The following is a 22,837-nucleotide window of genomic DNA, read 5'->3' as shown; positions in this document are numbered from 1 at the left end:
TTAAGACTTAAGTTATACAGAAAAATATTTAACAACAAAATAAATTAAAATTTATAAACATTAAAATTAAATGTAGTTTGACATTGTCCTCTAGAATTTAGTCTATGTTCTTTCGCTTTTAATTAAAAATATATATTGTTCAATAAAATTTAGTCTTCATTGCTCTTTCGTAGAAATAAAAAAACGGTTTTCATTGTTTGATGAAGCATCGTTAAGTTTTTATTCCGGGTAAACTGTATATGAAGAATCTTTCATATATTTCACCAAATAAATCCCCTAGCTCCGATTCACCATTTTTGTTGTAGTGTGCTATCAATCTTATAATATATATAGCGCAAAACCAGCAAATTCTTCAACTTCATTAATACCAAATCTACAATCTTTTCTCTTTGGATTCATTGATTGGAGCTCCCAAAACGTGAGCGTTTTTCATACAGCTTTGGTTGGTGTTAGGTTATTTCGGTAATGGAGGGTAGTGATCTTTATAGAGCGAGTAGTAGCTTACGATCAGGTACTTCTTCGGCATGGAGAAACAGTGAAGTAGAGCCATATTCAAGGTCTTCTCGAGAAGAAGATCATGAAGATGCTTTAATGTGGGCTGCACTTGAGAAACTGCCAACTGTTTCTCGTCTCAGGAAAGGTATATTGACTAGCTCTGATGGTGGTTCCAGTGAAATCAAAACAGTGAAGTAGAGCCATATTCAAGGTCTTCTCGAGAAGAAGATCATGAAGATGCTTTAATGTGGGCTGCACTTGAGAAACTGCCAACTGTTTCTCGTCTCAGGAAAGGTATATTGACTAGCTCTGATGGTGGTTCCAGTGAAATCGATGTTCATAAACTTAGGTGGCAACAAAGGAAGGTTTTGCTCGAGAGGTTGGTCAAAGTTGCAGAGGAAGATAATGAGAAGTTTTTGTTGAAGCTCAAGAATCATGTTTAGATGGAAATGGAATGAATCAAATATCCAGTTTTTATGCATAGATGATAATCATCTGCATTGGATCTTCTTTTTCAGTGTTGGCATTGAACTTCCCACAATTGATGTCCGGTTTGAACATCTAAACATTGAAGCCCAAGCTTTTGTTGGAACCAGTGCTTTGCCCACAGTTCTTAATTTCACTACTGGTATATTTTGGTAGCAACTGGGAAAAAGTCTTTACTTTTTTAACAGTTGTTTTTGCTTAGGATCATATTTCATGTCTTATTTTGTACTGGGATCACATGGATTCTTGAATCATATTGGTATTCATTCTAGTAGAAAGAAAAGGTTTACCATCCTCAATGATGTCAGTGGCATCATTAAACCGGGCAGGTATAACAATGGTGATATATTATATTTTTTTTATATTTTTATCCTGAAACTAAAATTTGCAGAGATCCTGGGATTTTGCTCAATCATTGTTTGTTCTCATGTATTATTAAAGGATGACATTGCTTTTGGGTCCTCCAAGTTCTGGGAAGACCACTCTCTTGTTGGCTTTAGCTGGGAAGCTTGATCCTACTCTCAAGGTGCTTGACAAAATTTATCTTTTTCTTTCAAATGGCATTAATTAAATTCTTTTTTTTTTCATTGTTTTGATTTCTAATTTGGGAGTGAGTTCCTCTTCCAGTGTTCGGGGAAGGTGAGTTACAACGGGCATGGAATGGATGAATTTGTGCCACACAGAACAGCTGTCTATATCAGTCAACACGATCTTCACATTGGAGAAATGACTGTGAGGGAAACTTTGGCCTTCTCTACTAGATGCCAAGGGGTTGGGGAACGTTATGGTACGTTTGATTCATTTTCGAGTCCTTTTGATGTGTATATATACTAGCATATATTATAAAAATATATACATCTTTTCGGAAGAATATGAGTGCCATTCTTTATCCTTCAAAGCATGAAATTTGTTGTTTTGGGGGGATTTACAGAGATGTTAGCAGAGTTGACAAGAAGAGAGAAACAGGCAAACATTAAACCTGATCCTGATATGGATGTCTTCATGAAGGTAAGGGGAAAAATGCCATTATAATGTTTCAGGAATATATTATATAGAATCATGCATTAATTCATGATGTACGTTGCCTTTTCTAATATTTTAGGCAGTAGCAACATAAGGTCAGGAAGCAAATGTAATCACCGACTATATGCTAAAGGCAAAAGTTACAAAGAGGTAGCAGTATAATGAAAGATATGCATGAAGCGCAGTGATTAAAAGAAAACTCCATTACTTATTGAATAGCTTTATCATAAATTTTTCTGGTTTTAGGACTGGAAGTATGTGCAGACACTATGGTAGGAGATGAAGTGTCGAGGGGTATTTCGGGAGGACAGAAGAAGCGTGTCACGACAGGTAATTCATGATATCAAGTAAACCATTTATTCAATCTGTAAATTACCCCGAATTTCTTATCATGAAATCTAAATATGTTAATCCAATTAGGTGAAATGATGGTTGGACCAGCAAATGTACTGTTTATGGACGAGATATCCACTGGTCTGGACAGCTCTACAACTTTCCAAACTGTCAACTGCCTCAAGCAAAGTGTTCACATCCTTAATGGAACTGCAGTCATCTCTCTTCTCCAACCGGCTTCAGAGACTTATGATCTTTTCGATGACATTATTCTACTTTCTCATGGTCAGATTGTATATCAGGGTCCTCGTGAACACGTGCTGAGCTTCTTTGAATCTATGGGCTTCAAGTGTCCGTAGAGAAAAGGCGTGGCAGACTTCTTGCAAGATGTAAGTTTTGATCCTTTTTTCCATTGGGACAAAAGTTGCACTTGTATCACATTTAACTCGACTATGTTCATTGCAGGTTACATCAAGGAAAGATCAAAAGCAGTATTGGGTACTTAAAGATTGACCTTACAGGTTTGTATCGGCCGATGAATTCTCTGAGGTATTCCAATCATTTCACGTGGGAAAGAAACTCAGAGATGAGCTTGATGTTCCATTTGACAAAACAAAGAGCCATCCAGCTGCTTTGACAACCACAAAGTATGGTGTTGGAAAGAAAGAGTTGCTCAAAGCTTGCATCTCAAGGGAATATATTCTGATGAAGAGAAACTCTTTCGTTTACCTATTCAAGACTATACATGTACTAATGAAACTCGTTTATTGTATATTATCAAGTTATGTTTTTCTTTCTTATTTCATTTGTGCACCATTACTCTTCTAGGACTGAGATGAGGCATGATTCAATTAAAGGGGGAGGAATCTATACGGAGACTTTGATCGTTGGCTTGGTTGCAATCATGTTTAATGGGATGTATGAGATTTCCATGACCATTTCTAAGCTTCCTGTCTTTTTCAAGCAGAGAGACCTCCTATTTTGTCCTTCATGGGTATATGTTATACCAACATGGATACTCAAGATACCTATATCATTTGTAGAAGTTAGCTTATGGGTGTTTCTTACCTACTATGTCATTGGATTTGATCCGAATGTTGAACGGTAACGATTCAAAGTGACAGTATCAATATAGCATGGTTTATTGTTGTTTAGCCTATATCTAAAAGGATGTGAAAGTGATTTTTCTGGCACAGGTTGTTTAAGGAGTACTTCATCCTTGTTTTTTTTATAAAAAAAGGAAGGCCTCGTTAAAAACCCCTTCATAACCGTCAAACTACAAGAGTGACTCGACGGACATTGGAAGGAGAAAAATAGTGCCTCAAAATTTTATTGCATATATACCAAGTACAAGAAGAGTACAATACCACCAAACACAACTTGACTACCACCTCAACAATGAACAACATTAAACTACAGAAACACAACAATGACCAAACCCAACTCAAGAAAACTATATCCTAAAAACAATCGACCAAACGCAAGCATAACACAATTGACAAAAATGACCAAAACTTCCCCAAATACAACAAACTCAATGCAACAAATATATCCCAACCATGCCTAAGAATAACACTTTTATCAACCATAACCGAAGCGATATCTTTAACTATGGACAAGAACAATGGGGTGGTGGCAGCATGATTCTTGATTCAATCTACAGCCAATGCCACCTTTCAGCCAAATTTTATCCATAGCACCAACCACATTCACTTTAACAAAATCGGTGGAGGCAGAGACCAACTCAAAAAATTTGAAGGTATCCTTTCAGAACTCGAAACACGATCAACTAAGGAAGGATCTCCCACTAGGCTATCAAAAGAAATCAACACTTTTGGAAATTTTGAAGTAAACCATGCTTCCACTCTATACCCCGTGAGAAAAGATAACAGGGAAAAATCCAGCTTCCCTTTATTAAAAATGATTTAATTCCTCATCTTCCAAATTGACCATAAAATGACTCCTGGGATAAACCCTCAAATGATTGATCGAGACACAAGGTCAAACTAAATGGAAATCAACGCAACAGGACACTCAAGAATAGCAAAAGAAACCTTCCAAGGCTGCAAAATACTCACTTATAAACCCAATGACACTTTACACGAAACAAACAAATGAAATACAATTTCCTTAACCAACCCGCAAAACGAACAAGATGGATCTTCAATCCCTTGCACCCCACGTTTAATTAAATCCACTTAGATTGCTACCTTCTTGTGCACCACTTGCCAGACAAAAGATTTGACCCGAGGAGGAGCCACACCAGACCACATATGTCTTAACCACAAAAAACTATCATTTGAATTGTCAAGAAGGATTCTAAGGCAAGATTTAACTGAAAACGACCATCACTTTCTCTTGACTACACAAGGATATCATCAATCAAAGGCGAGGGATTAAAATTATACAACAATGAAGTAAGTTCATTCCATTGCATCATCTCCCAATCGACAAGATTTCTTCTCATAGGAATGTACCAAGAACAGCCTGAAGAATTTGATTTCCTAAAATAAGCAATCTTCCTTTCTTGTTATTAGAAAGAGTGAACAACCTTGTAAAACGCTCTTTCAAATGGAACTTCATCAAGCCAAGCGTCATGCCAAAACAAAATTGAATCCCTATTGCCCACCTTCATTTTAAAAGTACTCTACAAACAAACTCTAAGTTCATCATCTGAACAGTAATTTTTAACAACCTCTTTCATATCCAAGATGCTTTATAAGAGGCTGAATTTCCCAACCCCATTGAATTCAGATCAATTTTGGTATTGCAGCAAATAATCTTTTTCCACTAGGAGTTTTTCTCATTAGCAAATTTCCACGTTTATTTTTCCAATAAAGCTCTGTTCATAATCTCTAAATTTGGAACCCCAAGCCCTCCCAAAGCCTTAAGCTTACAAACGATAGACCGGTTAACCCAATAAATTCTACTTTTAACAACCGAATCCCCCCAAAGAAATTTTTCCATAATTGAATTAAACCCCTTTAATACACAACTCGATATTCTAAAAATTGACATAAAATATATTCGCAGGGAGCAAAGAACAGATTTTATCAACACAACCATCAATAGACAATGAAGCTACCTTCCACTCAACTAATTTCTTATAAAACTTTTGAATAATCGGGTCCCATATAAATTTTTCTTCGCCCCAAGAGGTAACCCTAAATAATTTGTTGGGAAGAACTCATTGTGCACCCTATTATAGCAACTCACTCACTAAGAACCCCTTCATTCACGTTGTTTACGTACAACATGTTCTTGGATAAATTAATTTGTAAGCCAGAAATCATCTCAAATATCAGAAGCACGTTACTCACATTCTTCAACTTCCCGATCGAAGCGTTACAAAAAATTAATAGATCGTCTGCAAATTGAAGGTGAGAGATCTCAGAAGCATTACCCTGACTTCCAATCACAAATCCTTAAAACAAACCTAAACTCACAGCCTTTGACAACATCAAGCTCAATAATTCACCGACCAGATTAAAAAGAAGAGGAGAAAGAGAACAACCTTGTCGAAGATCCCTTGTAATCCGAAACTCATATGAATGAGAACCATTCACTAAAACTAAAGACAATCACATTTTCATCCAAGATCTCCACCTCTGTCCAAACCCCATATAATCCATGATTTTCAGTAATATACTTCAATCAATTGAGTCATACTCTCTCTTTAAGTCAACATTTAACATTATTCCTTCAAGACCTTTCATTCTCCAACAATCAATCCCCTCATTCACAATAAACGAACAATCCATAATACGCCTCCCCGGAATGAAGGCAAATTGGGAAGGGCCAACAACCGCATACATACATTGTCTCAATCTCCTAGATAACACCTTGACAAAATTTTATAAAGCCCTTCGAATAGGCTAATTGATCTAAAGTCCTCAATACTTTTCGAGCTCATCTTTTTCGGGATAAGGGTAATGAAAGAGTGGTTTACCCCTTTATCTCATCTTTTACCCACATAAAAGTCACTAGAAAAACCTCAAGATTTCCACTTTTCGATTTGACCATAACTTTTTAAAAATTCCCATTGTCAATCCATCCAGTCCCGAAGCCTTATTACTATCCGAGGATAATATTGCATCCCAAACTTCTTCCTCTGAAAATGGTCTCTCCAAAAATGAATTCCGCTTCACTGAAATCTTGGAGAAAATCAAATTCAAATCCAATACCTCTACCTCAACTGTAGGGTTCCTATTGTAAGCTTCTTAGAAAAAATTACAACGTTTGATTTAATTACTTCAGGATCTGTCGTTAACAGACCACCCACTTTCAACGCTTTAATAACATTAACCCTTCCTCTGTTTGCTGCACACATATGCAAAAATATAGTTTTATGATCACCCTCCAAACACCATTTCACTCGTGATTTCTGCAACCAAACCAGCTCCTCTTTTTTATATAAATCCCAAAGCTTCTTTCTAGACATACCCAAAGACTCCATAGAGACGGAAGAGGACCCCTGCTACATATCAAGTTTCGTGTCATGTATATATTTTTCCAGCTCCGAAATAGACCCTTGTATTTTGATAAAACTGGCTTTAGACCACTTTTTGATTGCCTTTTTAGAGCATTTTAGTACACTAAAAATCCTTTTCTCCTACTGCCCATCATCGCTTTCTGAAATTCCTCCACCATTTTCTCTTTGAAACATTCCTCCTCTAACAAATAATTAAATAATCTAAATGGCTTCGGACCCCGATCCGACCCTTTACTTTCAAGAATAATTGCATTGTGGTCCGATAAAGATCTCAAGAGCAGACTCTAATTTAGCATCGAAAACACTGATAAGAAATTCGAATCTACCAGAAATATGTCCAATCTAACAAAGGTTGAAATTTCCCTGTTGTTACACCAAGTGAAGTTACCACCCGACAAAGGAATATCATTCAGGTTAGCCCTATGTACAAACTCATTAAAGATTCTCATCGAGAACCTGTTATGATTTCTCCCCATTTTCTCCTCTTGTGAGAGGTATGCATTAAAATCACCTTCAAAACAAATGGGACAATCTAATTGCAGCACAGAAGACAACAACGCCTCAAAGAAATAATCTTTCTCCAAATCCACTGATGGCCCATTTATATTAATAAACCAACATTTAATAGACAATTATTTTAGATTACCTTTAACAGGAATAAACATCTCCTAAGCACATTTAGACTCCACCTCCAGCTTACTTTTATCCCATAAAGTTATCAAGCCCCTTACTGACTCAACCGCAAGAGACGCCACATACCCTCTCAACTTATTCCCTCATAATCTCCTTAGTAAGGAAATATTGACAGCCTTTACCTTTGATTCTTGGATAAACATCAACATTGGTTTCTTCCCTATAATAAAATTCCTCGCAACCCTTAACTTTTCTCTTCTCCCCAAACCCCTCACATTCCAAGATAAAATACTTAAAGTTGACATAGGAAATAAGAAAATAACCTAATAACCACAGGAGATCAATTTTTACCCCCTTCATCCTCTCATCTATCACACAATTCACCTTTTTCATAAAGGCTTTTTTACCTTTTCGGAAGGTTATACACCCATCAAATTGTTAACTTCCCAGCTTGCCCGGACTTCTTCATCCTCATCCGAACAATGAATTAGAATCTTCGAACGATCCCGCTTTCTCTCTCTTGAATTTCCCCTTCCTCTGATTCTACTATAGACTCTATTAAAGAATTTGCACCCAATTCTACCCATTGAAACACTCCTTTTTAAAGTGCGATCACGATTTGGAGAATGACTTATTCTTTGAGAAGAAGACCTTGATGGAGAAACCAGATCTTCGCCCAATCTAATATTATTGTTTCGAGAACCACCTAAACCCCTTATATGATTTCCATTACTACTTAGAGAGTCCAAAGAATTGGATCTTCTACGAGACCCTAGTTGAAAAGATCCACCTTTGTTGGTTCCTGGATCAGCCCGCATAATCTCCACATTCTCCCTAATAGAATTAGGCCTATCTGACCCGTTATTATTCGCCTAACCAACCAATAACTCACGTCATTTACCCCCGACAAAATTTGTTACATATGAACTAAATAATCATCATGCCTCTCTTTATCAACCCCCAACGAATTAATTTGCCTCTTATCAGCTGCATTGTTAACTCCAGGAATGAAAACCTCCATGCCACCTGTCGAAATATCTTGAGCCCAAGTCTTCACTCTCTCCTAGGACAACACTCTTTCCTCTTGGACTTCTCGATCCCTCAAGACCCCTCCATCATCGTACTAGTTCTCCGATGATTCATCCTCCCAATCATCAGAAGACTCTTCATCACTGTCTCCATTCGATATCTCAAGAGAACCATCATTCTATATCTTTACTTTAATCTTTATCACGTACAACCTATTGTTAGTGATGATGAAGATCGATTTCGGGAAATCAAAAGGACTAGCCACCCTAACAACCATTTGAGATACTATGCAATCCAACTTCAGCAGTGTTTTCTTCTTGATCTCCACTAACTCCCCCACCTTGAAGCCAGACTAGATAAAAAGACTTCGTTCCAACAATTCAGGGGTACACCAATTAACGACATTTCGCAAAATGTCAAAGGAACACCCCTATCCGAGGAAATTGACCTCAACCAATCGAACCAGAAATTTAATTCCAGAGCTTTCATTTGCTCTTCTTCTGGAAAAAAAAGTGACTAAACATGAGTTCCTAGAGTACCCCTAGCTCACCACTTATGCATTTATACCATCATTGTGTAGAGCTTTCTGGATTAGTTCCATATCATACGATTGTTTATGAATGCTAGTCAGCAACCTCTTTAACCAACATCGCTCCTCCACAGGGATGAAGACATAGTATGAATTCTTTAAAACAACTCCACCACTCGTAGAACTATTATGTGCCCCTACTAGTAACCTCTTATTTCCCACCAACTTATCACGATAAGAGCTCCCATCATGAAACTTATTAAACACTATACCTTTACCTTCAAGGCTCTTTGTTTGAGTCTCAACCCTCTTCTTAACCCCTTTAACGTCTGAACCAATCAGATTCTTCCCTCTTGTCGACTTCTGATACTTTGCCTCCCTGACCAAAACTCTCTTCCCATCAATCATCGCATTATCAACCTTTGCTACTGCTTGCAAAAGATCCTCCTGACTCTCAAAGTGAACAAAGGCAAAAGTTGAATCTTTGTACTTCGGTCTCTTGTTAACAATGGGAATAAGCACCTTAACAACCTTGCCATGGAGTTTGAAACAATCCCACAAAGCTCTCCTAGTAACCCTTTTACTCAGATTATCGACAAAAGCATACTAAGGGGCTCCAGTGGGGAGATAACCTTGAACTGACTTTTCGCTTGTCATTTCTTATACTTCATCCTTGTTAGAGTTTGACTCAAATTCAAAGTGGCACAAATTAATTACTATATAAATATTGAAAAAGTAGGAAATTCAGTTTGGTTAAAAATAGAAAACTTTATTAAAGTAAATTTCTACTTTATTTAGTTTTTCTTTATAATTAAGTATCTATCTCTGTAAATAGATACTAAGGGTCAGAGTTAGAAATCAAGTTATTTTATTTCACCAAAATCCTCTTGTATTTTCTTCCTTCATATTAGTAAAATTATTCTCCTCTGCCCATGGATTTTCCACATAAATCCTAGTGTTATTTGTTTTTCCTTTTCAATCGTGTTTATTTGTTTGCCAATAATCATCATTTCGATATTATAACAATCCTTGTTATAGTTAATCAGATGGCTTCGGGATTGTTCTGATTTATTGCAGCAGCCGGTCAAAACATGGTCGTTGCCAACACTTTTGGGTCGTTTGCTTTGCTCGTACTTTTTGCATTAGGTGGCTTTATCCTGTCACGAGGTATGAATGAGAAGTCTTGGACATATCACAGAAAATCAAACTTTTGATGAAAGTTAAAATTTGTAATCACTGTTTTGTGTTTAATGTCACAGAGAACATAAAGAAATGGTGGATATGGGGCTACTGGATTTCGCCTTTGATGTATGGACAAAATGCATTGATGGTTAATGAATTCCTTGGAAACCAGTGGAGACTAGTAATGCTTCGAATTAAAATATTCTATCGATTTTCCCATATTATCTGTTAACAATGTGCTGATATTTTATACTTTGTTTCATGTTGAAGGTTCTTCCAGGCTCAAATGAATCACTGGGAATTACAGTTTTGAAGTCTAGGGGTTTCTTCCAAGATCCTCAGTGGTACTGGTTCGGAGTAGGAGGATTGCTTGGATTCACAATATTGTTCAACTTCTTGTATACTCTGGCCCTTGCCTATCTAAAGCGTGAGTGTAGCTTTATTGAAACGTACTTAAAACTTATGCTTCTTTAGGAGGAACTAGCCTGTTACCTTTTGTGCAACCAAATATGCAGCATTTGAGGAGAAACAGGTTGTAATATCAGAAGAACCAGAAGAGATCGAGCAAACCGATGAAGTTGGTGACAAGCTTCAGTTATCAAACAATGAAAGTAGCTCAAGCAATGAAACTAGAACAGGTATTAGAGCTCATTTAGTTTTTGCATCCATGTGTTCGTGTACAAGCCGTTGTCTAGATTCTAGACTCTAAAAATAACTGAAATGCAGAGGTTCAAGATAACACTCAAAGAAACATGAATAAAAAGGGAATGGTACTTCCATTTGGGCCACATTCCATGACATTTGATGACATTATCTATTCCGTTGATATGCCGAAGGTAAAATAAAATTCCGAATATCATATATAATTCCACAGATAAGAAGTTTATTTGATTGGATGGGAACTTTGCAGGAAATAAAAGAACAAGGTGCCAATGAAGATAAACTGGTGCTATTGAAGGGTGTTAGTGGTTCTTTCAGACCAGGCGTTCTCACGGCTCTCATGGATGTTAGTGGTGCTGGTAAAACCACCCTGATGGATGTGCTTGCCGGCAGAAAAACCGGTGGCTATATCGAGGGGAACATCACTGTTTCAGGTTTCCCAAAGAAGCAAGAAACATTTGCTCGAGTATCGGGATATTGTGAGAAAAATGACATTCACTCTCCTCTTGTCACCGTGTAGAATCCTTGCTATATTCTGTTTGGCTTCGACTACCGGAAGAAATCAGTGCCAAAACCAGAAAGGCTGACAGTCATGAAACCCTAAGCTTTTTCAAGTCTCGTACTGTCTCTACTTTGCTACGAGTTAGAAGTTTTTACTAGGGCAACAATAATACATTTACCTAATGAGCCTGACAACAGTGACCAATAAAGGTAACACATTTTCCTAATGACCACTTTGGATCAAATTAAATTGATGATTTTTTTTCAACCTATGATATCAGATGTTCATAGATGAAGTCATGGATCTTGTGGAACTTAATCCAATAAGGCATGCGCAAGTTGGTTTACCTGGTGTAAATGTTTTATTGACTGCAGCGAAAGAGGCTTACTATAGCTGTTGAGCTTGTGGCAAATCCCTCTATCATTTTCATGGATGAGCCAAATTCAGGGCTTGATGCAAGAGCTGCTGCAATTGTAATGAGAGCCGTTTGGAACATAGTGGACACGGGAAGAACAGTGTGTGCACCATTCATCAGCCAAGTATCGACATATTCGAAGCATTTGATGAGGCGAGAACAGTAAAAATTTGATTTGAAAATAAGTTAGCTCTTTATGTAATTGTATAACTGAACAAACATGCTATTGCAGCTGTTCCTTATGAAGCGAGGAGGACGAGATATATCTGGGGCCATTAGGACATTATTCTAAACATCTTATTGATTATTTCGAGGTGAAATGAAATGAAATACAAGAAAATAAAGGTTAACTTATTCATTCTCAGTTCATATGAACTATATATGTAACATGATATCTGTTCACATCCCACAGGGAATTGAAGGGGTTGGCAAAATAAAAGACAGGTACAATCCAGCAACTTGGATGTTGGAAGTTAGCACAACGGCACAGGAATTAGCTTTAGGTGTCGATTTTGCTGATATTTACAAGAAGTCAGACTTATTCAGGTAATAATCAACACAAAAAAATTCAGTTTAATTCAGCATAGGTTATATAAATGACCTTGAATTGAACACTGATGAATGTCATTTGTTCAGGAGAAACAAAGCTCTTATTGAAGATTTAAGCAAGCCTGCTCCTGGTTCAAAGGAACTCTATTTCCAACGCCGTTCTCTCAGCAATTCTTGACTCAGTGTGCAGCTTGCTTGTGGAAGCAGCACTGGTCATATTGGCGCAACCCTTCTTATACCGCTGTGAGATTTCTTTATACAACCGTCATCACATTGATCTTTGGGACACTGTTCTGGGACCTCGGCGCTAGAATGTAAGCTACAACAAGTACAAATCCGCAGCTTCACCCTTGGTCTTTCATCATATTGATATATCTAACCGTCACATTGTAAAATTACAGGAAAAAGAAGCAAGATCTGGGTAATGCAATGGGTTCAATGTATGCTGCTGTTCCTTTCCTCGGTATCCAAAATACTGCATCAGTGCAGCCCGTGGTGGCAGTCAAGAGGACAGTCTTTTATAGAGAAAAGGCCGCTGGAATGTATTCTGCCATTGCCCAGGCATGTTTTTACTCCTTTCTATTTTTGTTTAAGAGTTTTCACTCTAGAAACAAACTTGTGCAAAATGTAATACATCAGAACCGACTTTCGCACTTGGCAACTGCAGATCTTAATCGAGATACCTTATATTTTCGTTCAAGCTGCTATGTATGGCCTTATAGTGTATGCAATGATCGCGCTCGAATGGACCGCTGTCAAGTTCTTCTGGTATCTCTTCTTCATGTACTTCACCTTACTGTACTTCACGTTCTATGGCATGATGGTTTTGGAAAACCACCACATTGCAGCCATAGTTTCCCCGACATTCTATGGACCATGGAGCGTCTTCTCCGGATTTTTCATCCCTCGACTGGTAAGTGTTGTTTTGTCAATTTGATAAGATATTCATTGACTTCTTTTCCCACTCATTTCAGACTTTTTAAATTACAGAGCATTCCTATATGGTGTAGATGGTACTTCTATATTTGTCCAGTGTCTTGGACTCTGTATGGTTTGCTTGTTTCACAATTCGGAGATATTCAGGATGTCCTTGAGGATGGTCAGACGGTTGAAAAATACTTGAGAAGTTATTTCGGTTTCAGACATGAATTCATTGGAGTTGTGGCAGCTGTAATTACTGCGTTCACAGTACTATTTGGTGCCATCTTCACTGTCTCTATAAAGTTATTTAATTTCCAGAAACGCTAGAGTTCTGTTCTTTATTTGTTTAAATGATCCTAAGATATCTGGAAAGAAACCAGTCCTGTAAGTATTTTACTGATATGATCCTAAAATATTTGGAAAGAAGCCAGTCCTATAAGTATTTTACTGATATGATCCTAAGATATTTGGAAAGAAACCAGTGCTATAAGTATTTTACTGATATGTAAAAGCTAAAGTTATTGGTTTTAATTATTTTGGTTTAATCCCTCTTTAGGTCCTCTTAATTTTGAACTAGAGTAAATTAAATCCTCTCAAAACATAATTTTTTGTGAACTTTTATATAAATTTTTACACTTAGAAAATCTAAATGCAAAATTAATTCTTATTCCAACTTCACACTTTATTGTCTTTGCTCATAATAATATTATAATTACAAACCAAAACATAAACACATAGTAACTTCTACAATCACACCAAAAAATAACATATAAAGCAAATATTTCATATTACCTTCTGGATTCTAGTTTGTATTAAAAAATGTTCAGATCAACACCGTCATAGATCATTCTTATTTATTCGGTTTCAAAATATACATTGATTAAATTATTATTATTTTTCAGTAAAGAACAATTTGTTCAATTTAATGAAAGAAAATTATTAAGAACATTGATTTGTTCAATTATCTAGTAATTCAAGCAAGCATTCCTGGCACTTAACAAAAACAGAGAAAGAAGCCAACTTACAAAAGAAATTATAAAAATATTAAAAAGAACATATGATTTTGTGAAGCATAATTGGACTTCTAATTCTCTTGGTATGCTCAAATGTTAATTTGAGGTCGTCACTTAAGATTTTTTTATCAGCATACTGCCATAATCTTTTACTAAAAGAACATTCTTACCACATGGTAAGAACACCAGGTAATGTCTAAAGAATTTTGACTTGGATCTGACAACATATATGCAAAAACTATGCTAACCAAGATTTCTATAACAAAATGAAAAACTTCACCATGTTTAGAAACTTGGCTCTTATCGGAAAAAAATTTAGTTGACTAGTTTTTCAAGGAAGATTATACATTAAACTCCAATTGGCAACAGAATTGAATAAATGCATCGAGCTATATGTACTAACTGCTTGGCCAGAATTAAATGCATCAAAGTAGATTATATTCTATCATATGATCCTGGAAGTATTCTGCTAGTCTAGCACAAACACAAACACATCTGCTGATAAAGATACCATCAGCACATGAATCTACATCTTATAATTGCATTTTAAAATGTAACATACCCTCATTGCTTCATCATCGAACATCAGGCCGAAATAAAGCAGCATTAAGGAATTGAACTGGTTTCGGCATCAACGGCAGACTCGAACTTGAATTTGCTGAAACCCAAACCAGAACACTCCATTTTTCTTAGTTTCAGCAACAAAAACAGTAAAATCCCACACACAAACCCCAATGCAGCACTAGAACCAGTCAAAGAAACAGCAGCACAAACCAGCATAACAAAAGACTCCTCCTTCGAGCTCATATCCCTCGAGGCCATGGCCAATTCAATGCCTGCAAATAGTAAAAGGACCCCAAGAATCCCTATTGGAAACTGATTCAAAATCCTGACAAAGGAGTTCCCAAACACCAAGCCAATCACCAACTTTCCGATCCCTAAAAACACCACCGACCATCCACTCCTAGCTCCAAACCGATACTGACCAGCTAGCCCACCTGCACCATGACACACCGGCATTGCCCCGAACCAACATCCCACCAAATTCATAGCCCCAACACTCGCAGAAACCTTAGCAGCAGACAGTTCTGCCCTGTCTGGAAACAAATCACCGGACAACTTACAAACCGCAATAACCGAGTTCAAAACAGAGAGTGGAATTTGTGGCACTGCTCCTTTCAAAAACCCAACTTTCCAATCATTCCAAGTGATACTCAAAAACCCAATTTTGGAGGGACCGAACTTAAGATCGCCAAAAATGGAAGGATCGCGTATAAAACATAAAACCAACCCAAGTAAGAACACTATCAGGGCCGCTGGAATTGAACCCATGATTCTCAACCTCTTTGAGTTTCTCCGACGAGGCTGGTCGTCGTCATCGGATTCATTTCTATCGTTATAATCGCCGGAACCTGTGAAGATTACCAGAAAGAGGAGACTTGAAAGGGCCAAAACAAGACCATCAAGGCCCAACCAAGCCCGTGGGGTTGTAGACTTAGAAGCTATAAAGTCTTGATTGTAACGGATATACTTGATGGCTGAGAAGGCAAAGGAGAGGCCTTGAGAGAGCTGGACCCCACGGACAACGGGGAGAGGAAGAAGACGGTAAAGGGTCGACATCAGACCGGTAACCCCGAGGAGGAGGAGGACGGCGGCAGTAGATGCACCAGCGGTGGCGATTTGGGAAGTGGTAAGGTGTGGGGTTTCGGAGACGGCGACGGCGGCTATGGATTTCATGGGTTGGACAGGCATGGGGATTTGGAAGAGCAGGCCGGTGATTATGTTGTAGAAGGCAGTGAAGATGAGAGTTGTGGAGAGGTCTAAGTGGGAAACTAAGGTCAGGGTTAGGACTATCGGAATGAAAGTGCCCAAGTCTCCTACTGCTCCAGATAATTCGTCGGAGAGGCTGTTTTTCATTTGGAAACGGCGACGCCACCAAGGCTGCTGGTGGTGGAGGAGAGGAGTGGTGGCCGCAGTAGTTGAGGAAGAGGAAGGAGATGATTGGTCCATGATTGGAGTAGAGAACCACAGTTGCCTCGGATTGTGAACAAAATGGAAATAATCCGTTCTTTCTGCTTTTTTTTTCCGGATTTTTCAAGTGGCTCCTGATGATTTGGTTTGGTACAATTTTTTAAAAACAAAATTATATATCTAGAAGATATTAATAATTGAAATAGGTTTTATTGTGTAATAGGTCCTGTCTTATTTTAAAATATAAGATTTAGTTTCTATGTTTTATTATTACTATAAGATTGAGTTTATGTATTCTTTTTCATTTGAAAATCTTGGTTTAATCTTCTTGATAATTGTTGAAATAATAGCTATAAAAATTATAAAAATATTTTTTAATCTCTTACAATTATAGTAATTATTATTTGTTTAACTCTTAATCTTTACAAATACATAAAAGAATATTATTAATTGAATAATGCAATTTTATAGTAGTTACCAAATCACCAATCGATGGGTAAAATTGATTGAAAATCAGGGGATAAATCAAGATTTCCAAGTAATTTTTTTTTACATGAACTCAATTTTGTAAAATAAAAAGTATATATTAAAATTTAAATTTTCAAATAGTACATAGACTTTTGACATATTTAAACTATTGAAATAACATATTTAAACCGCCGACGACGAATGGTCACCACCGGTCGGGTTTTGATTAGAGTAGGATGAGGAATTCAACGGTGGGGACCGTATAACATACAGAAGATTATAGCCATCAAAATTGCTGAAAAGAACAACAAAAAAAACCTAGAAATTCTGTGACTTTCACGACAATTGACATAGTTTCACAGTGGGTAGGAGATTGGGTTTTGGTCGCGGCGACGAGATGGTTTTGATGGTGTCAACGGTGACAGCCGCAGACCGACGGTGGCCGATTAACTGTCACCGTTGACTGCGGAAGATGTAAAATTTTGGAGGATTTAATTATAATATTAAGTTTTTGAAAAAATAAAATAATTTTTAAAAGTTTGTATGTGTCAACGTGTTAGATAACAGTCAAATTTAATGACTGTTAAGATCCAAACACCTAAAGTGTAATGTTGAAGATGTTAGACACATATTTTTAGAAGAAAAAAAATAGACACCAACTCTTATTTTGAGGTATAATTTAGGCAGTAAAAAGTGTATTAAGTTTTTTTTTTAATTCCAGTTGATACCTAAATCCAGCTTCATGATTGAATTGATTTAAACAAGTCATTTATTATAAGTGCATATTTGGATAAAAATTAAGTTCAAGTATCAATTTGAAATATGAGGCAAAGTTCAAATACTTAATTGGATAAGAAAAGCTTTTAAATATCAAATGTATTAAAGTTAAATTTAAATACCTAACTAGAAAAAATAATAGTAAAATACTAAATTGAATCTTGTAACTAAGTTCATATACTAAAATGTATATTTACCCTTTTATCTATAAAGAATTGAATTTGACTTTTAAGAGATGTAGGACAGTAGGAGGTTAGACAATATGAACAAAAATTAGCTCTTCACATCTATGGAAAGCCGGACGAATACAAACTCAATGAGTGCACTTAAATTGTGTGCGCCTTCCCGCCATTAATTCCTTTTAGGGTTTTTTTTTAATGTATCGATTCCTTTTAGTTATATGTTACAATCCAATTAAGACATTAGAATTTAGGGTAAACTACACATTTATGATTTAAACTATCACATTTAGCCCGTTTTAATACTTAAATTTTTATTTTTTTTTCTAAAACCTTATTTAACATTTAGTTTTTATTTTATTTTAGTGCCTACTATTAAAAACTTAATGTGTTTAGTACATGAACTATCAATTTTTTATCCGTTTTAGTACTAAAACTTTTATTTTTTTTTTAAAAAAAAATTAATGTTAAATTTTGAACAAAATAAAAACTAAACTTTAGGTATAATTGTAAAAAAATTAAAAATTTAAGTACTAAAACATTCCAAAACTAATATTTTAGACATTAAACGCATAACTTACCCTAGAGTTAATCATAAAAATTGAAATATAAGGAACTAAAACAGCCGCCTGTTTTATATCAAATTATCGAATTTAAACTTTAAATTTTAAAATATTTAATATTTTAACTTTTATAATTCAAATATAAATTTTGATTTAAATCAAAATGTTTAAAATATGTCAATGTCTGTGAAAAATAAACTTTTTGCTTAAAATTGGTGCAAATCAATGCATGCATGCATATTACATATACATATACATATACATATACATATACATATACATATACATATACATATACATATACATATACATATACCATAACATACATATACATATACATATACTATACATATACATATACATATACATATACATATACTATACATATACATATACTATACATATACATACATATACATATACATATACATATACATTATACATATACATATACATATACATATACATATACATATACATATACATATACATATACATATACATATACATATACTATACATATACATATACATATACATATAATACATATACATATACATATACATATACATATACATATACATATACATATACATATACATATACATATACATATACATATACATATACATATACATATACATATACATATACATATACATATACATATACATATACATATACATATACATATACATACATATACATATACATATACATATACATACATACCTATACATATACATATACTATACATATACATATACATATACATATACATATACATATACATATACATATACATATACATATACATATACATATACATATACATACATATACATATACATATACATATACATATACATATACATATACATATACATATACATATACATATACATATACATATACATATACATATACATATATATAACTAATCCGAAATTAAAAATAAAAAATGAGGAAAATTATGTTTCTTAATATAATTAAAATAGTTATTCAAATAAAAAAAATATTCCTACATTATGGAAAATGAAAATATCTTGGGATGTTGGTTTAGATTTTTTGAACTTTATTTTTTTAATTCAAAATCTTTTAGACTAAGATTATTTCATATTCAAATCAGTTTGAGTAGTGCAAAAATTAAAATATTTAAATAAATTAAAGTTTTATAAATTTTAAGGTTTTTTTTTTATTTTCAACGTAATAATTTTTTCAGTAAACTATATATATATGACCATTTTATTATTGTTTTTTTTTATTTTGATCATCGATCTTTTAATATTATCAGTAAGACCATTAACTATTTAAACATTATCAATCAAGCCACATGCCATTAACATTTAATGGAGGAGTTGACATGGAAATTAATATAATTTGTATAATTACATATTTAATCTTCATTAATTACGTATTCTATCAACTTGGTCTTAATGTTAAATTGATTTATTAAAATGTATCATCCAAATTGAATTAATTTATTAAATTAATTTAAAATTATGACCATGTTGATAAAATATGTAAGTAATGAGGACTATATCTTTAATTATATCGATTTTATTATCTGTCATGTAACCTTCTCTGTTAAATGTTAACGACATGAGGTTTGATTGATAATGCTTAAATAATTAAGTGGTTTGATCAATAAAATTGAAAACCGATGATCAAAATAGAAAAAGACAATAGTTGAGTGGCCATAAATATAGTTTACTCTAATTCATTTAAAACATAATGATTTTTAAAAATATTATAGTGTGATTATAAAATAATATCTATTTAAAATCTTTTTTAACTATGGATAATACTTATATTTTCACAAATACAATTATTTAAACCTAAAATCTTAAAAAATAATAATAACAATAATCCCTTCTAACTATCTTGGTCACCTGACGATGAGTTTTAAATTTTTTGTTAAATACCCTTGAAAATTTTCTACTTGCAAAGTACGTTGATGTCTAATGCCTGAAAAATTATTATATGGTTATATTAAGGGTAAAAATTAAAAATAGTCTCTGAACTTTTAGGGTGCTTGCATTTTGGTTATCCAACTTTTAAAACTTGCAATACAATCATTAAACTTTTAGTTCGTTTTCATTTTAGTCACTATCGTTATCTTCGTTAGTTTTTGCTGACGTGGCACTTAACCACGTTAATTTTCTGACGTGGCAGCAGGTTCTTCTTCTTATTTCTTCTTTCTTCTTTCTTCTTTCTTCTTCCTTCTTTCTTCTTTCTTCTTCCTTCTTACTTCTTCCTTCTTTCTTCATCATTCTCCTTCCTTTTTCCTTCTTTATTCTTTCTTCTTCTCACACACTCTCTCAATGAAATCTCAGATTCAAAACCTTGTCATGGCATTTAGGATGGAGCGTGGAGATTCAAGTTTCAAAACCTTCCTTCTTTACCTGGTATTCTTAGGTTTTGTTTGCTGTGGAAATACTCTTCTTGTACTTTCTCAGTGCGTTATTTCACAGGAGGGTGAACTTGATGATGTTGTTGTAGTTCATTCTTATGAGGATGACATACCTGCATGATCTCATAAGACAAGGCTAACTGTTCTGAATGTATGTTTTAACTTAGACATCGTTTTCTTCTCTCCAAAGGATTTACCATTGATAGTTCGTTCTAAACAGGTTCCTCCTATGGGTTTGTTCTACCCAACACTTTTGATTCCTGATTTATATCCTCCTCCACCCTGTTCTTGGTTAGTAATACTTATTCAATATTGCTCTCTTCTTTGGAAGTAGTTTTGAATTATGAAGCACAGGGACGACACTGTTTCCCACGTTTCAGTACCTGATATGTCCCCGACACGGGGACGGCATGAGTACGTACTGGGGACATACCACATGGTGGGGTATAGCTGAACAAACTAGGGGATATTTCGATGTTTACCCGAAGATGTTTTGGGGATAACATGTGACTATTACATGCGTCCCTAGGTGGCCAAATCGACCCACGATGACGGAGAATGAGAGCCAAAGCTCGCAGGTTTCATATCAACACGACTCACGTCGACGGTGAGGGTTGGGGTCACAACGTGGAGGCTTTTGGAAGATGATCGACAACCTAAGGATGGTGGCGGCACGACGATATATGGGTTTATGGGATGACCGGTGAGGATTCGTGAATCATCAAAGGAAAAGAAATAGGGACGTACGACTAAACGTTAAAACAAAATCAGAGATTTGTGATTATAATAAAAATAGTATAACTTTAGAGTTAGTCCTCAAACATTTTAGGGTTTACAAAACGTGTTACATACTTTACAATAATTACAATTTGGTTACATAAATAATTTAGAGATTTAGGGTTTCAAATTTTCTATGAAGTATTGACTTTATGAATTTTATTTTCTAATATTTACTTATGGATTTTATTTTCTAATTTTTTGTGAAATATTAACTTTATTTATGATTTTTTATATCTATTTATAATTTAATTTTTATTATATGTCGTCCTCTTGTCGTCCCATACCTTGTAATTTTAAGAATTATTGTTTCCCGTCCCCGTATCTATATCAGTGCAACATAGGTTTTGAATTATTTCCTTTAGGGTTATTTTGATGGTGTGCTTCACCAGGTTTCATGACTATGAAGATATGCTGGAAGAAACATGGCATATAGAATTCCCAAGAAGATCTGACATGCCAGATGGTATCTATCCTAGCAAAAATGTTGGTTTACAAATGTGTGATAACTATCCATTTTTCCCAATGAAACCTAAGAATTTAGTTATAACACTGTTTTTGGTTTCTTATATATTGTTAAGGTAAGGTAAATTGTGTGTTGGGTAAATGGTCACTGATGTTTTTCCACTGATGATTTAAAACTAAGGATTTAGTTATTAAAGCTCTCCATTTATAAATAAGTTAAGAGAAAATAACTTCAGTGACCGAAAATGCCTTATAATATATGATTTTAACCAACTTTTTTTGGATTTACGAAAATGACCAACAAAATCGCAACGCGGTCTCAAATTCGCAACGCGAAGTCCAATTTCATAACAGAGGTTACAAATTCGCAACGCGAATAGGTAAATCGCAACGATAATATGTAAATCACAACGTGAAAGTCAAAATTGCATATGCGCTTGAATCATCTTGAATAGGGTATGCGCTTGAATCATCTTGGTTTAGATGAAGAGCAACTTTTATAACATGGCCACACGGATAACTAGATATTTGCCATTTCATACAACTACAAGTCTTTGCATTTAGATCGACAAGCCCATTTAAGTTATTGTAAAATACTTCAAACAAAGTGTTTGAACATGATTTAACTCTCCATGATGTTGACTTCACAACACGTTTCTTTATCTTTTTTTCAGTCCATGGTGTAACACGACATTCCAATGTTCCTGTAAATTTAAATAAATAATACTTAGTAAAATATTCAAATTAAATATGATAAGTTACAAATTTAAATAAATAATACATGCATGGTTTCTTTTCTTGTAGTACCACTATTTAATAGAGGCTCGAAAAAACTCCATTAACATAGTAATGGGTAATTTTCGGGAATGACGACTTAGAGTGTTGATTGATTCTGCACTATTAGACGTCATGAAACCATACCTTGCTCCAAGTTGATGTACTCTTGACCATCTTTCAAACCC

At 34.8% G+C, this 22,837-nt stretch overlaps 1 protein-coding gene, 1 long non-coding RNA gene and 1 pseudogene across 2 annotated transcripts; 2 read left to right on the top strand and 1 right to left on the bottom strand.

The window, feature by feature from the left end:
* The first annotated feature begins 465 nt into the window (after positions 1 to 465).
* LOC120185784 lies at positions 466 to 13,576 on the top strand (annotated as a pseudogene).
* Positions 13,577 to 14,590: 1,014 nt separating this feature from the next.
* Positions 14,591 to 16,369, bottom strand: LOC120185594 (molybdate transporter 2-like). The gene has a single exon (XM_039189770.1). It carries the CDS (start codon positions 16,270 to 16,272, stop codon positions 14,869 to 14,871), a length of 1,404 nt encoding a protein of 467 aa, XP_039045701.1. The 5' UTR covers positions 16,273 to 16,369; the 3' UTR covers positions 14,591 to 14,868.
* A 4,330-nt stretch (positions 16,370 to 20,699) lies between these two features.
* LOC120185682 lies at positions 20,700 to 21,922 on the top strand. The gene is made up of 3 exons (XR_005522150.1): positions 20,700 to 20,784; positions 20,854 to 20,924; positions 21,803 to 21,922. It is a non-coding gene; the product is annotated as an uncharacterized LOC120185682 (long non-coding RNA).
* The last annotated feature ends 915 nt before the right edge of the window (positions 21,923 to 22,837 follow it).

The sequence above is a fragment of the Hibiscus syriacus genome, unplaced genomic scaffold (genome assembly GCF_006381635.1).
Source record: "Hibiscus syriacus cultivar Baekdansim isolate YM2019G1 unplaced genomic scaffold, ASM638163v2 tig00113124_pilon, whole genome shotgun sequence".
In the NCBI taxonomy this organism is placed as follows: domain Eukaryota; kingdom Viridiplantae; phylum Streptophyta; class Magnoliopsida; order Malvales; family Malvaceae; genus Hibiscus; species Hibiscus syriacus.
Note: the sequence above shows the minus strand (reverse complement) of the source record. Positions and strands in the feature narration are given on the sequence as shown.